The following is a 17887-nucleotide window of genomic DNA, read 5'->3' as shown; positions in this document are numbered from 1 at the left end:
GGAAAGCTATTCCTTGTTATACCTTAGACTGGCAATGCCTGTCTGATATGCGCGATATACTGGTCCTCTGTCTCTTTCTTACGATAGAGACAGAGGACCAGTCTAATTATACCTCAATATGATTATACTATATATAACGCGACATCTGAGTGGTTGTAGACAATAACGTGCCAGAGCAATAAAACTTCATATTTCCCTGTCATCAGAGACTTAATTATGTCTCTGCTGTCATCGTCATATTTTTCATCATATCCCGCGCCGGTGAATTTTCATTCCATGCTTACTTAAAAAAAAACAAGGATAAGCATACAATGCAATTAAATGATTAATTCTTATAAAAATCATTTAATTCCTTTTCATCACAGAAGAAACCGGCAAACTTCAACTACGTTATGCTTTCTTTGATGAGTCCAATGCGGGTACCGGTGTTATATAGTGCCTTTTCCCCCTAGCCATCTTTCCCCCCGGAAAAATGGCTATATAGCAGTTCTTCCCCCCGGAAAAATGGCTATATAGCAGTTTTTCCCCCACGGAAAGCTGACTATATAGTGGGGTTTCCCCCTTTTTATAGCCAGATTACCCCCACGGAAAGCCTACTATATAGTGGATTTTCCCCCATTTTTACTTTCCGGCCATGTTTATTGCGGACCATTCGTGACAATAATTTGCAATAACTGATATGATATTAATTTCTCACAAATAAGGATAATTATGGCATTTATTAATACATAGAATAAAATACATGGTTTTTCAACCCCAAATATGAATTAAGGCATGCGCCTTCATAACATGCATGTGTAAATATCGTTTATTTCACCTGTTCTCACCCCTTTTTGGAACACCTTTTACACGGATTTCGGAATACCTCGAATCTTTTTCATCTAATCGATGCTTATCTACAGTTTTGACTTCGACGTTATGAACACGTGAGAACATATTTGGGTGAAAATACGCTGGTTTGGAAATTTAATTTTCCAATGTATTACCATCAATGTATAAGCTTCTCCCAGGGAACTAATTGACTAATCTTGACTTAATTTTGTAGAGGAATGGAATAAAAAGTGGAAATGTATTACTCCCTTTGTCCAAAAGGCTATCAATTTTAAATTAATACCGTTAGAATTGGTAAAACAATTATATATTTCTTCTTCTAAATATCAAACGGGAGACAGGATGCAATGATGACGAGAAACTGAAATATTTTAGTTTTACTTTGATTGATGGGGTTCTAAATCATGGTTAAGGGGTATTTTAATTATGTATTAAAAGCATGTATAAAGTTAGTGTTTACCATTTCGTTTTATAGTTACGCATATTAATAATTTTAAGCACATTTCTAGGAAACACGAGATATTATGATTTAAACATTTTAAAAAACAATGAAATGTCTTCACAACCAGAACAATGTCGGTATCTTTGCTGGTTACTTTGGAAAATGTGAAATGGAGCATGAACTAACTTTATGTTTATATTGTCACTCACTATTTGCTAATTTTTTTCACTTTCAAGTTTGCAACGTGATTTATAAATATACAATTTTGAAAACGATGCTATATAAATCAAGATATACGATTCAATTACCTAAAAAATTCTACTATTTGTTTCATATTTTTGCAATAAAGATTTACTTGTGTACCATATTATTTCTTCGAACAATTAAACAAGGGTAATTAAAAAAACAAAACAAAAACAAAAAACAACCAACACATATATTGTGATGAGCTGACTTTAAAAAAAAAATTAGCTTGTTCTTCTAATCAACTAACAAGTAAAAATGTCGTATATGCGCTTAGGTTGGTTACTTATTTTTGATTTTCGGTTTCTCCTTTTATGAATAAAAGTTCATTGATTTATTTATCTAATTATTTATTATATCATTAGTCATCTTATGAATTGATTAAATGTTTTGAAGAATAATGAATTTTACCCGCGTACCTTTTTAAAAAATTTTATTCGTAAATTAAAAAAAAAGCAGCAGAATTAAACGTAATTTTCAATCATTTTGATAAAGAAATAAATGAGTGATTGTGTATTTTTAAAAGATGTTTTTACTTTTAAATGACCGTAAAAATATGTTCATGTGGTCATCTATAGTTTTTGAGATATGGGGCCCTAAAAATACATATTCTTTATACATGTACATGTAATTGGATTTCAAACATCGGGCTTGAAAACAACAAAGGCTCCTACCCTGCAGGGGGGCTTAAATTTTCGGTGTCATCTACTAGTGGTATACCACTATGACTGTGAAAATATGGTTAATTGGTCATCTCTAGAATTTGAGATTCGGGTTCCAACTGATAGAACACTATTCAATCATTATAATGGGGTTTTAATCATCGGGACCTGAAACATCAAGGGCCCCAGGCCTACCCTGAGAGCTGAAATTTTCAGAGTCATCTTCAAGTGGTAAACCACTGCCACTATAAAAATATGGTGATATGGTCATCTCTGGTTTATGAGACATTGGACCCTAAAGAATATGCACTGTAATTATTATAATAGGATTTTAAAAATCGGGCTCTGAAACATCGGAAACAAAATTTCTCTAAAACAGAGGTTTAGCCTGGATGAAATTTTCACAAACAGATAAACAGTCGGATAAATTTATCAAGAAATTCTTAAAGCATTCTCGTTTAATATAATTTCAGAACACAGAATTATGCATATAAGTGTATAACTTGTCATAACTTTTTCAATAAATTACCTAAATTAAGTTCTATGTGTAATTCCATTACACACATGTTCAACTTTCAGCATTGTCTATAAAAATAATAAATCGGCAAAACGAAACTTAACCTTTACAGATGAATGCAGATATACATGTATGTAACCTGAGAGTGTAGAAACATTGATTTTAATCCTTACTGGATTTCCATAAATATTTTTTATAAAATCTGAACCAAAAACGTGAGGGAGTAACCCTACTATGGGGGAATAGCTACTATGTAGTAGCTTTTCCCCCCGGGGGGAGAGTTTACTATATAGTAGGTTTTCCGGGGGGAAAAGCTACTATGGGGGAAAAACTGCTATACAACACCGGTTATAAAGGTAGCGATCATTGCAGATAAAAAATACATTATTTGCTAACGCTAAGCATTTTAAATTGAAAACGTTAACATCAGTTGGATTATAGTCTGTCCGAAGTTATTGCTTCCACCACTTTTTGATGATTCTAAATAAAAATACACATACCTGTGAAAGAAATACAGTTGAAATCGATAAAAGGGAATATGTCCAATATATCTTCATTAAACAATTATCATTTTTTACTCATAAAAGTTCACATAAACGAAAACAAATTTCTTACGGAGATTTATAATGGGAAATGTTTACATTTTTCTCCATTCGGAAATACTCGGGATACCTCGCGCAATTTTTCAACGTTATCATCCGGGCTTATTAATGGCTGATGCAATGCAAAATCCCCGTAGACTTTCTACTTTTGGATGCGTATTGAAACCTGAAGAGGTAGAGGGGGCGTTTCAAAACGGATAATCTGGATATTTTTCATATGGATGAACGTAGTTTGAGCACAGAGGTATTTATGATTATCGAAATATCTAACAAAAAGAGGTGGAAGCAAAAACTCGGGACAGAGTATAGGACAACAATTAACCAAAAGGCTTTATTGGATTTGGCCATATCCCGACCAAAATCATCCCTTCATGATACTCAAAGCATTTTTAGGAGTTGATTTTAATCAACTCTCCTATGCAGTTACTCGGACAAACCGAAAGTGAAACAGTGTTTGGACCTAAGCACCAATCGCAACTTCTTTTTTCCGAGCCTGTCGGAGAGGCCCGAGAAGTTGCGATTGCCTCAGCACAAATCATCGCTGCTGACAAGACTTAGTTCTTGAAAATAATTGATAAATTCGATGTAATGTATGGTAAAGCATTGTTTTTCAATAAAACATATTTATAAATACCTTGAAAATAGTCAGATTTTAAATGGTAAGAACAATTTAGATATGTTTTGTAGTCGTATGTATTCCTACGCCAGAGTAACTCGATGCTCGGCTGTCTCTGTAAATCTCAGATAAGCAGAGAGTCTCTTGCTTGTCGGAGATTTACGGTGTCAGCCGAGCGTTTGGTTGAGCGAGACTAGAGTTCAATATTGCTTGGAGAAATAATTCTATTACTGATACATAGTTTGATTGAATTAATTTTATCTTTAAATATTACTTAACATTATTCATATGGGGGTTTCTCGACATTCCTGTCGAAAAAGTCAAAAAATTCATATCATAAAAATGTGCGTAATTCAAATACAAAGTAGAGACTTCATGTAATTGTCATGCAAAATAACATATTGTAAACATCGACAAAATCAACTCCTGTCAGTTCTTCAGTACTTTGATTTTATTTACCCCTTGCTACCAACGTGTCGCTTACTCACCGGGTAGAACGCTACACGTGACGGTCATGCGTGACATCGTGCATGTGGCAATAACGGATAAATGTCGGTCAAATTTTTAGATATTATAGATAAGGGACATGGTGTGCAATCCTTTAAAGGAACATCTATCAAAAGGATAGTCAACCATACATTATGGGTTTATTTATTGGGGTTTTAATCTGTGGGGTGGATGGGGGTTGGGTTGGGGGGATACTTTTCTAAAACGCCCGTGTATCCATTTTGGCGGGACAGGGACTGTAGGAGGTCAACGCCGCTGTAAGAAACTAGGTAATGGTATGAACACTGTTCGTTTTTTATGGTTGTGATTATTTGGCATTGTTTACGCTATTCTCTTTATCTTTGACCAGTAATTACATTTAATTCTTGTCTGCTGGTTATCTACATTTGATAGTTAGAATTATGTGCGTGATTGGTTTTCATACGTACTCGAAAAGGTTTCGGATCACGTGATCAGGTAATATAAATAGTAGGACCATGCGTTGGCGGGGCACTCTAAGCTCGCTCGCTAGTTGTGATTTAAGTAAGGTAAAATGGCGGATGATATGGAATGCGCTGATTTTGGGCTCACAGATTGTTGTTGCTACGTGTTTTTGTGTAAATAAAATAACGCTAGTGAGCAGCGTACCTATGTAGTACTTGATTTTTATTCATTTAGCACTTTATTGTTTTATATTCGGACGAACGCAGTGAGGGAGAATATAAATATTTTTTTCCATTGATCTATTTCTTTATTAAGATTAAAAACAATTTAACACTCACAAAAGCGAAAGTTTTACTGTCGAATTATTTATGTCCTGTGTTAAACACACAAAGAAATGCAGATTCCAAAATCACAAGAAGACTGCAATCCTCTGTTTATTCATACTCCATACCGCGAGATGTATAGCTCGAGTCTTGTTTCTGAGGTCCGTTTGTTTGTCTGTCATAACTTGATGTAACTTGTGACTAGCATCGTCGTGCGACGTCGTTCTCAACGTGATTAAGAATTGTGAACCAACTGCTGCTCGACTCATGGGTTGTTTGGTCATCAGTATTTTCTTCAAGCATTCATCGTTCATTGTAATTTTGTTTAGAGAACGTTGATATTTGTCGTGAGATTTCCGACGAAATGGTACACTCGCAATTTCTAAGACCGGACCGTGCTATCACGGAGTGACAGATTTAGGGCCTGGATAACGCTCCGCATGCTCAAAGATGCACAAGTTGTAATATCACTGTGTTGTCAAATTGTTAGGATTCTGATATTGGTACGTACCTTGTCAAAGTTGATCAGATCAGGATATCACATCATTGAAAGGCTGTTTGAATATTCAGATATCGTGGCGTGATTACTAGAATCACAGAATTGAAAGGCTGTTTGAATTCAGATATCGCTGCATGATTACTTGAATCACAGTATTGAAAGGCTGTTTGAATATTCAGATATCGCTGCATGATTACTAGAATCGCAGTATTGAAAGGCTGTTTGAATTCAGATATCGCTGCATGATTACTAGAATCGCAGTATTGAAAGGCTGTTTGAATTCAGATATCACTGCTTGATTACTAGAATCACATGCAGTATTGAATGGATACTTGAATTCAGATATCATATCGCTGCGTCGTCAGATTGCTTATATTCTGATGTTGTTGCACCCCTTGTCAAAGATGTCCAGGGCATGATATTAGTGCATTGTATACGGCTGCTAGGATTATGATATTTTTGCGCGTCTCGCCAAACTTCAAACAAATTGTTATATCACTGCATTGTCAGGCGCCTATGTCGTCATATTGCCGCGCACCTTGTCAAAGTTGCACTTACATGTACTAACACTGTGTTGCATTTTTAAATCGCACAAATTGTTATATCACTATCGTAATGTCCGGTTGCTGAGGTCGTGATATCACATTGCAATAGTCATAATAGTTGTTTGTGCTGACAGTGTTGTCGGTTGCTAGGTTTGTAAGATCGCTGCGTGCGTTATCAAAGCTTCGTCGACGAGTGGCGATTTGCTGAGATATCTGGTTGCTCGGGTTGCGATAATGAGTGATCAATGCTGTATGTAGCATAGTGTTTGTTGCGCTCTCTTAGAACTTCTTCGTATTTTTCTCTATTACACAAGTGTCGAAATAGAAGAATCTGAAATCGACATTCAGAAAAACGAAGAACGTAAAAAATCGGATTTAGAATAGTGGAGATTGTAAAGAAAATACCTGTGCACATGTTCATGTAGAGTACGACCTTGGAATTGGAAACGAAGGGTTTAATCAGAGTCCACCCCATACCTGGCGCGTACAGACTCAAAAAGGTACCCGTGATGACAACGATCTTCCTAAACGTTCTCTGACCCGCTAACTGATGACAGAGCGGCCGAGACTGGGGCTTGAAGGCGCTGAGTCGTGTAGGTCCCACTCGAAACATGCACACCCTTATTTTGTAGACGATGTAAGCGAACATGAACAAGTTGGAACTGAATATGGCAAAGAAAAAGTATTCAGAAATCGCACTTGCGACTCCAGTGTACACTTTGTCACAGAAATCTACATAGCACATGGCGCAGAATTGCAGGCTTGTCATAAGTGGACCCACTACCCAGGCGAGGGCACATGCGATCTTCACTTTTGTCGCTGATAAAAAGTTGTAGTATTTCATCGCAAACATGAAGGCTAGAAATCGGTCCAGATTAAAGTAGGTGATAAAAATTAGAGAAGTTTGCGCGTATATCAAAATTAAGAAATATTTTTCCAGTATTTTTCCAGAAATGATTTCGAACGCCCGCCGGTCTATACATAGGAACAGACTAGAGAGACAATCCGCGCTGCAGAGATTAAGGGAGAGAATCCTGATTTGGTAGGGAAGTTTTCGGCTTTTGAGTAACACTACGAGAGCTATGATGTTGATAACCAGGGCTGGCAGAGACACAAACAGCTGGAAAATATCCTTGCTCTCCATCACTTATAGAACTATTCTGTTGCTATTTTTCCAAGCTGTACGGCGGCTTAATGAGGGGACCGGATATTCAATCCATTACCCCGCGGCCCGATACGTTAATGAACTTAAATCACAGAAACGTAATGGCTTTGATAATATTTACAGTCAGAAAATAAAGAAATGTTATACAATGTAGAAGGATGAGTAGCGCGTGTTAGTCAAAGACAAAGGTTCAACACATCCGCTGATTTATATATGCTGCGTATGTTCGAAGGCTGGGCGTTTGATTAGTAGATTTATTGAGAAAAGCCTGCTCAGTTGTGAATGTCATCAGCACCTGAGAAAGGCACCATTTATAACGTCTGATAGCGATGAATCTTCCAACATTGTTCAGATATCGTGTTTCAGCGTCAAAGTCTCATCAAGAGTTCCAAATTAAAAATATGTATCTCGTTTTATTTAAAAAAAACTCTCCTTTAGATGATCAATCATCAGTATTTACAAACTGTTATAATGTGACAAATAAAAAAACTCAGAAACACTCTATGAATATTGACAACACCTGACCATATTGCACCTCTCGGCCTGATTATCTAACAGTCAAAACAATTTACTGTCCATGACAATCATCACAAATGACGTTTCATTACGTCATAATTTCGTCATCATCAACATTTGAACGATACAATTATGCAATGGAGTTAAAGGCAAGAAATGTAGCATTTTGAAAACGTCAAATAAAGCAAAAAAAGCAAAATAATTTTTTGAAAATGTGAGAAATAATGAAATAAAACGGGGAATACTTTAAAGGTTTTTTCACACAATGCTAATAGATTTTCAGACTTCATAGGCTAATGCTTTTAAATTGAGAAAAAAAATCAATAAATTAAAATACTAGAATTAAAAGCACAGACACTAAATGAACTTTGTATATCCCATGTAAAATAAGCAGGTCTTTTAAAACAAATGGCGAATTCAAAATAATATCACTGTAATCCATCCGGCAAGTTCTCGTGCACGATAGACACAGAACGTGATTCACGCTACCTCACTGTATACAGGAATCACCCCGTGCACAGGTGTCCAGTATCTACTGTTGCCTCCACGGAGAAAATTTCACAGGTCCTTTTGGTTTGAGCGACTCAATTCTGTCAAGTCCACTTCCTTGGTTTCTGTAACAAAGATAGACACGCATTAATATATAACTATCATTTGTTCTGGTTCTCTTAGAGACCATATCCTTTCATCAATAATCTCCACGGCACCCGGCAATCTTTTGGAAACAATTTCCGTGAATTGTGATTTTTTTCTCTCTCTCCCTCGTCTAACCCTTCTGAGAAAATCTAATTTTTGAAATGAATACAATCCATGGATGATATATTAAATTGAAAGACTACATGAAATAATCAATGTTTGTACTGTTTTTTTATGTGTGTTACTTAGGTAAAAATCATATTTTTTATCAAAAAATTAAATATATCATTATCTCTTATTATCTCTCTAATCGGATTATTTTTTAACTAAGGAAAGACGTATCTTATTGAGGAAATTAATGGACTGGGAGATCATAGGGAGTCGGGATCAGACAGGAACTAATCATGACCCTCCGATCTTTGTGCTTTCTAAGGATAATCCGCGTATTGTATATGAGCATGACTGTTTCCACAAGTCAGCATTAAAATATAGTCATTTGCTAAGTTGGAAACACATCAAACTTCCGTCATTGGTACCAAACCGCCAGAGTTCGTTTGTACTGTGTGCGGAGACGCAGATGACTGTGGGTAGAAAGGGCAACACGTTTCATCATTGTTGCGTGTTAATTAATACATCCCGCCTCGCTACGATGCATGATTTTCAAATCTTGGGACTTGTTATCTAACGATACCTTACTTCTTTAACAAAAAATATTTCATCTATACTACTATATTAATATAAAAGACTCGAAATTTTGGGGCTTTAATACCGAGAAATCGGAAGAGTACCGTCTTTTGTTTGATATATTTCAATTATCATTGGTACATGTACTTGAAGACTACCAATTTATCATAGTTCACGCTTTATAAAGATCATATTGGTCTACTTTAAACAATTATACCATGATAAATTGATATCGCTAATTGATTTGCCGATAACCGTGATGGCAATAAATGTGAGAATATTTCTTCCAACTTTTGACTGCTAACAGAATTATATATCAGTTATTTGAATATGAAATAACACTCATTTAAAAGGCTGATATCACATTAATTCGTCTAATTGGACTTATTCAGGACAACGAGTGAAGCTGGTTATAACAGTCTTATTTCAAGAACGTTCACCTAAAGTTCCCTGATGTAGGTAAAATGTCCAAATACCTGGAAAGCATGTTCATACGTGATTTTATGTGATGTGAGAGGACCAAGCTGACAACTGGTCTTTAAGGGAGAGGTTAAAGGGTACTACCATTATAAACTCTTTCCTACAAACCGAAAAATTGCCTACCTAATTTTTCCCTAATTTTACAGAAGTTTTTTTTTGTTTATAGATCTTATGAGGACTTATTATCTTAAACTAAGAATTTATCATTCAATGGACACAATCGCAACTTCTCGGGCCTTTCCGGCAGGCTCGGAAAAACACCTCGAATGAATTACCCTGCAGGCGTCCATGACAACCCCCCTTTTTATAAAACTTAATATAACATGTATAAATACAACACATTTTACGATCTTTTGAGATGTGATTTATACTTCATTAAAGTAAACGATATACACTAAAATATAACACAGAAGCGACATACAAGACTGTCTAGCCGATACTTAATTTAATGGGAAGCGACTCCATTTTGTATAAAATTCTAACATCCGGTGATGTAAATACATTCGAGGTGTTTTTCCGAGCCTGCCGGAAAGGCCCGAGAAGTTGCGATTGTCAATGGCCAGTCTTATGTCTTAGTTCCGGTAAAAACCATCTGTACATATATATTGTCTCACATGTTTGTTTCAAAGAGCTCCGTAAGGCTGTCCCAATTAAGGTCCTTCCTAACACATTTACCCTGCGTGCTTTTACATAGCTCAAATAACTTGTGATATCAACAATGGTATTATATTACCCTTAAACATTGTTTTTTTAAAATTGTAAATTTTAAAATTTGTTTTGTTAAAATTCAAATGATATTCTATACATAAGTAAAGTTTATTTATTTATGAAAACCTAACGCAAAAGAATGTCGCCTGCATTTCATTCGAACTGGCGGTCAAAAAACCGTTGGGGTTATACGGAGCAGCCCTCTAAATGACCTAGATCGTCTCTCTACAGGAGAAACGAGAAATGGGAAATCTGAGCTGTTAGTAGAACAGAAATAAAGTTCTTGTTATCGTGAATGTTACAGAATAACCTTTTCGGTCTCGAAGTGTTTTTTGTAATATAAAAACTTCGGCTTATGCACTCCTCGGCTTTTAGAACAACTGGAGTTACTATGGGTGATTCAATAACGAACTTGGTGGTTTAAATTTCAGTCTTGCCTATAGCTAACCATCCCTGTCATTTCATTTATTGAAACTTGAAAAAAAAAACCAATCACCTGAGAACCGTTAATTGAAGGTTATTTCCGCTTTGTCGGATTAAGTTCTGTGCCTGCGCATGCGTCAATTCCCTGGCATTGTAGTTGTTAATTCCTACAACAGCGTCACCTGGCGATAGACGACCAGCGCATGGACTGTTAGCTTGTACCTGGAATTAAATAATACAAATCTCATTATCAATTGTTACTTTGAGAGTTCATATATTTGCAAAATATTTAAAAACTTAATGTGTTATCTTGACAGGTAGCCACGGTACAGATTACATAACAATGACAAGCTTTGTATGACTATCATGTGACACATGACTAGCAACTTTACAGTGACAAGGTTAGCAGGACTTTCATAAAGTGACAGGTAAGGTAACACGCGAACTACATTACGGTTACAACTTTTATATTACCTACATAAAGTAATCAAAGTACCGAAGAACTGACGGGAGTTGATTTTATCGATGGTTATTTATACAGGTAGTTTCTAATCTGTATTTGAATTACGCACATTTTTATAATATGAATTTTCGGACTTTTTCGACACAAAAATGTTGATAAAACCCCATATGAATCATGTTAAGTAATATTTAAAGATAGAATAAATTCATTCAAACTATATATCATCAGTGATAGAAATATTTCTGGAAAATTTATGGATCCAAGCAATATTGAACTCTCGTCTCGTTTAACCAAATGCTCGACTGTCGCCGTTAATCTCCGACAAGCAAGAGAGACTCTCTGCTTGTCGGAGATTTACGGAGACAGCCGAGCGTCCAGTTGAACGAGACTATATTGAACTCTGGCGTAAGAATACATACAATTACAAAAAATATCTAAATTGTTCGTACCATTTAAAAGGTATTTATGAATATGTTTCCTTTAAGAACAATACTTCGGCATACATTATTTCGGATTTATCAATTATTCTCAAGAACTAATTCTTGTCAGCGGCGATGATTTGTGCTTTGGTCCAAACACTGTTTCACTTTCGGTTTGTTAGAGTAACTGCATAGGAGAGTTGATTAAAATCAACTCCCAAAAAACGAATCACTACATAGTCAAAGGTAACACGTAACGTACATACAGTTACAGGTAACACACGAGCTACAAAAACAGATAAAGTGACAGGTAACACGAACCTCTACAAAGTGACAGGTAAGACGCGAATTACTCTAAAGTGAGATGTAACATACGAACTTTTATAGAATGAGATGTACATGTAACACACGAACTAAACCATCTATTACATTCTTGAAGTTAGAGTTTAATCCGTTTATACACAATTTTAAACCAACCCTTGTTTTGATCTTTTCAGTTTATTTAACATATTTAAATTTGATAAATTTCATCAGACAGACTATAACTTAAGAAATGTCAACTGATGTGACATTTAGCTGACTGATAATAAACTTATTATGAATCGATATGTAGCAAGATCCCCGAAGAAAGTAAAATGGCAAAAACTCAGCTAAATCAGAATATAGTAGCTGAATTATCCAGTAGCAATAGTATGGTGGCATAGATATGCCACCACTTGCCAGATAATTATGTCGACTTGACAGATCTTGATGTCGACTTGTCCGATAATTATGTTGACTTGTCAGTTCTTTAAGTCAACTTGTCACTTATCCACGTGATAACCTTTCCACGCCAAATTTGTGCCATCCAGTTGAAATAATAATTTCTGACAAGTTGACATAAGAATCTGACAAGTAGACATAAGCATCTTTTAAGTGGACATAATTATTTGACAAGTCGACATAATTATCAGACAATTCGACATAATTATTTGACAAGACGACATAATATCTGACAAGTCAACATCATTATCTGACACCTCGACTTATAATATGAATGATAATTTTCTTTAAACTGGTGGCCATATTATTTTTTTCTGTCGAATAATTATGTTAACTTGTCTGATCTTTATGTCGACCTGTCAGATATTATGATGCCAATTAACTGGCGGTTAGTGGCACTAACACTCTTTAAGAACAAAATATTGAGTTTCTAGTCAATATGGTTATTTTTTGACAAGTCAACATTAAGATCTGACAAGTTGACATAAATATCTGACAAGTCGACATATTCATCTGACAAGTCGACATAATTATCTGACAAGTGGTGGCAGATCTATGCCACCATACAATGGAAATTCCAATCCCTTACAGTTCTACACGGATATGATCGCGACTGACCCTTGTTATATTGGTACTCGATGAAAGGGAACCGCCCGAGATCCACGGCGTGGGATAATGCACGCGTCAATTACTGCGTATACATCAGACAATGCAAAAGCATGATAAGACTTGGTTCTGTTTATTTATAGATCTGTTGATATATTCTTTATAATAATACACGCGTTCGGAAGAAAAGAAAACGGCACGGCACGGAGCCAAATCCTAAAGTTTCACGTTGCATGTGACGCACGTACAAACTATAGAAGACGTCATCGAACTGTTGTTTCTGTTAATTTTGTTTCTCGCATTATGACCGGTGTGAGATCGGTCTGTCCGGTGTGAGACACAAATGTGAGCCGGAATTTTCTTTCTTACGCTGTATATTACTACGCCGCTGTAAATCGTCTGTTGTAAGGAAATAAAAAATTGTAGAATAAGCAAATCAATTAAACAATTGTTTGCTAACCCGATTACGTTCTAGCATATTCTGATTAAAAATATTTTTTCGTAGGCTCCCTTCTAGACGTTTTAATTTATTTATTACGCGCGGAAGAATAAATCGCAAATAAACATTTGAACGTCGTAAGAGAAAGTTGTCATACATTGTTTTTTTTTTATATAAAATAATGCGAGAAAAATAATCATTCATTATATACTCCTGTGGGTTAGTGAAATTCCACCTCGGGAGAGCCTCGTCCTAGACCGTGAATCTTGTCCCCACGGTGGAATTTCACTATCCTCGGGGCCAAGATTCACGGTCTAGGACCAAGATTCACGGTCTATGACTCGATAGAGCCTCGCCCTAGACCGTGAATCTTGTCCCCTCGGTGGAATTTCACCATCACTTATCGTAATAATGAATGATCCTATTAATCTTGCACCACACCAAGCGCAGCAAATGGTTCTATGTTTACTCGCCCTTTCTTCTCCGTGAAGCGCCTAAAACCTTGCCTTTTTGTTATTTCAATGTCCATTTATAATATATTCCCCGGGAACGAGGGTTCAAAACACATAATCAAAATATGTGTGTGTCAAAAAACCCCGAAATATTTGACAAAGCATGTATCTTTGACACTTGTTCAGTTATCTGTTCCCAAGCGTAGAGTACACTGACCTCTTTTAACATTAAAAGAGTTCAATAAGATTTTCTCAAGAGTCGGATAAATCCACCGGTCTGCTGATTACATTTAGATATTAGTGTACTGATAATCAACAGGCAGGCGCACGTCGTGTGCCTGCTCGCGTGCATGTGTACTCGGCTAGGGGAGGGGGACACTGCTTGGTCGACCGTTTTACACGCTTTATGGACTCTTTTTTTTTTTTTTTTTTTTTTTTTGGGGGGGGGGGGGGGGGGGGTACTTTGCGTGCCTGATGGCTGTGTGTACTTGGCTAGGGTGGGGCTCTGACTGACTTTCCGTTACATTAGCCGATAACGACCGATATATGTGATTGATGAAGATAACGTACACAGGTCATGCTTCAGTAAGCACAGTTTGTTAACACAGCGGTATAGAGCACGTTACTGTTTGGAAGACAGAAACACAGCTCAACGGAATGTCAGATATCACACGTGAAATAGAACAGCCTAATCAAAAGTACATGTTTATGGGTATAATTCTCGTCACACATGGGGTCTAACTGAGGTGTGACGTAATCTCACATTGTTAATCACTAATATCCCTAATCAGTATCAGTTCCATATATTTTGGTTAAGAAGACGAAATTGCAACTCTTCCACTTTTTCTATTTCTCGTTAGAGGTTATGCTCAAGCACAATCGCTAATTGAAAAATGCGGAGCGAACATTCAATTGTTCTCGTGTACGTAAAAATTTTTTCAGAAAGGTCAAATATTGTTGTTGGGGTTTCTTGCAATCTGTGAAACCATTACATGCAGAACTTAAAAATTTTGATAAAGATTTGTATAACATAAAACATTTTGATTTAAACAAAAAATTAAACAAAAAATTCGGAAATAAACCCAGTTGAACCTTTCGTAAGACATCTCATATTCAGGTGTAGAGCAGATATGCCTGCCCCCCATCCACCCCCATCCCCGGTCTGTAGGTCACTTACCTTTTTAATCATGAGCTGCTGGCGGAAGTCCTGACCCCCCTGAAGCCTGAATCCCCACGGCTCCCCAACATTTTGTTTGTTCAGTTGAATGTTCATCGTAGCCATTTTTGACAGAGTAAAACAATAAAACACTAATACAAAAAGTAAAATAAACAGAATATCACTAAACCCCACAAACTCCGGGTAAACTTTGGGATTTTCCTACATTCGTTAGAACAGTTGCACAAGGTCACAATTTGGGGAGAACTGGAGGAGGAGAAAAAGTTAGCTATAAATAACTCGGCAGATCTACAAATTGTTCAGGTATCTTCGGTGTTTCGGCAGTAGATGTTTCCACTCTCTGAGCAGTTGCAGGCGGTGCTACGTAAACATCGGTAGGAACCCTATCACATTCCGATAAAGATAATTCCAGCAGGTGCCAAAAAAGGCGATCGGCGGTCCGGGCGGATTATCTCTGAGGAATACACCGGCCGGCGAGGAGGGGGGGGGGGTGTCAAAGGAACTTATCACAAAATAGCGTAGTGACATTGGTAAAGATAATTACATGTTTTTAAAAAAGTGAAAAGATTGATCCAATGTATAATCAACATATAACAACTGCCCTTTTTAAGAGATATAAAAATAAATAAAAAGAGAAACACGTATCAAACTATTATGAAATTATGATATTGAACAATGTACATGTGTACTTAACACGAGCTTTGCTTACATTACAAAGAATCGCAAGCTTTGCATCTCGTTTGTAACTATAAGTTTTGCTTAAACATAAAAGAAATTTACAGATAAGATAATCATTGATTGTAAGCATATGAACATTGTACTATTCAATTTATCTGAAAATTTAATCAGTTGTTCCTTGGAATGAAATCTATAAATATGTATCTGAAGAAAAAAAATCAGACCGTACAATTTTGACCACATCGCCTCAAACCTACTATATGTATTTGGATTTCCCTTCAGTGGAGTGTTATATGAAATAGTCATTCTTAGAATTTAAACGGGAGCTCCTTTGTTACGTAAAGAGATGCACTGAAATGAATTCTAACTGGTAACACATGGTAATTTTTGATAAAATATAATGTAAAACTAGCGCTTGTGAATTCTCTTTTCAAACAAAAATTTGAAATACTTAATTCACATATAAATAAAATTTAACATTGCATGATTGTCATAGCGACATACTTAGTACTTTTGGAAATGCAATGTATATCAAAATATTGAAAATTTGAATGTTGGTTTTACATTTAGTATATATTTTGACGGAGGTGAAAATTACTATGAACGAAACACACTAAAGTTACACATTTTTATAATGATAGGGCTAAATTGCAAAAAAAAAAAAATAATAATAAAAAAAAATCAAATGAACACCATTCAAATGTAGGTTTCAAAACTATAAAATACGCTGTACCTCAATTTTTTTCTGCCTTGGATTGAAATTTACTTTTAAATAACATTAAGCCATTACTTTCTGCATTTGATAAAATATTCCAAAATATTTCTTTCACGACAGTTTCGTACTACCATAATTGTGATCATAACAGTCGAGCACGTGATCAAATCCAATAAATCACCCTAAACTAGACAAAGAATCATTCCTTATAACTTATATTTATACCATTTCTCTTTTTAATTACAAGTACGTACAATTAAAATAATTCATATTTTGACATTATTTTTATCCTGCATACCCTGCAAGTGCCCCTCAGTGCACCGGGTCATCATTTGACACTTATATCGATTTTTAAAGTAACTTAGAATATAAATTACCGAGCAGTGAAAAACAACTAACTGATTATTGTTGAACATGTCAATTTGAGGCAATAATGAATTTATTGGGACCACCAACTGATTTTTTTACAGTCTTTTTACATTAAGGTGGCTCTATACACCCACAGTTTATTCCAATTTTCAATAGAAGACCACAAAACATATACTTATCAAATATTAAAGTGATGATAGGGATACTCTAGGTATTTTTAAAGAATTTTTAAATGTTTTTTCGTGTTTTTGTAAAATATTTTTTTAAAAGCTAGCTATTAACAAATTGAGAGAAATTTTTTTGTCATATGATGGATATTTCCTTCGGACACATAAAAAAAGATATAACACTTCTTAACATTTAAAAATGATATTATTGCAATTTTTTTTAGTATTTCCCCAAAACATTATTTTTCATATTTTCTTACTCCGTTGACAAATCATTTGAAAAAGTTGCTTGATGTTATAAGAAAATGTATTTTGATAACTGTGACATAAAAAAATGAATGAAAATCATTGCAAATAAATACAAAAAATATTTTAGATTTTATTTGTATGAAAGTTCCTCAGGTAAGGGTTATCGTTCCTAAGTTCAAAGGCCAAAACACCTTGGGGACTTTTCATTTCTGAGTTGAAGAAAATTTCCTAGTAAATATAATGTTGGAATGATAAATACATACGTATTTAATTATAGGCCTGTAAAAGTGAATATATTCGCTTTAATGCAAAACTAAGTCAACTAAATAAAGGGGAAAATTGACTACTGTGTAGGCTAATAGGATTTATGTATCCCAACCTGAGAGAAATTCAAAGCAACCCTCCCATCCCCTTAAGGTGGTAAGGAACATATGTCGATTTCTAGTCCATCGCCTTAACCACTCGGCCACGACAACTCATATATCCTTCGGAACGGTGGGATCGGTATACCGTTTCATTAAGTGACAGTCGAAAGTGAATTTTCGTGCGGTTTTATGAATTAAAAATTA

The 17887-nt window shown here is 35.5% G+C and overlaps 1 protein-coding gene across 1 annotated transcript; it reads right to left on the bottom strand.

Moving 5' to 3' along the window:
- Window positions 1-8249: 8249 nt before the first annotated feature.
- LOC105318171 (PDZ and LIM domain protein 1) lies at window positions 8250-15386 on the bottom strand. The gene is made up of 3 exons (XM_011415119.4): window positions 15141-15386; window positions 10896-11044; window positions 8250-8505 (listed from the first exon to the last, which is right to left on the bottom strand). The coding sequence occupies exons 1-3, from the start codon at window positions 15243-15245 to the stop codon at window positions 8424-8426; spliced, it is 336 nt and encodes a 111-aa protein (XP_011413421.1). The 5' UTR covers window positions 15246-15386; the 3' UTR covers window positions 8250-8423.
- Window positions 15387-17887: the final 2501 nt, after the last annotated feature.

Source organism: Magallana gigas, chromosome 5 (assembly GCF_963853765.1).
Source record: "Magallana gigas chromosome 5, xbMagGiga1.1, whole genome shotgun sequence".
Taxonomy (NCBI): domain Eukaryota; kingdom Metazoa; phylum Mollusca; class Bivalvia; order Ostreida; family Ostreidae; genus Magallana; species Magallana gigas.
Note: the sequence above shows the minus strand (reverse complement) of the source record. Positions and strands in the feature narration are given on the sequence as shown.

Coding starts and splice junctions, on each gene's coding strand:
- LOC105318171 (XM_011415119.4), bottom strand. CDS start 15,245: ATGGCTACGATGAACATTCAACTGAACAAACAAAATGTTGGGGAGCCG. Junction 11,045..15,140: donor AGCAGCTCATGATTAAAAAG/GTAAGTGACCTA, acceptor ATTTAATTCCAG/GTACAAGCTAACAGTCCATG. Junction 8,506..10,895: donor CTTCAATTAACGGTTCTCAG/GTGATTGGTTTT, acceptor TCTTTGTTACAG/AAACCAAGGAAGTGGACTTG.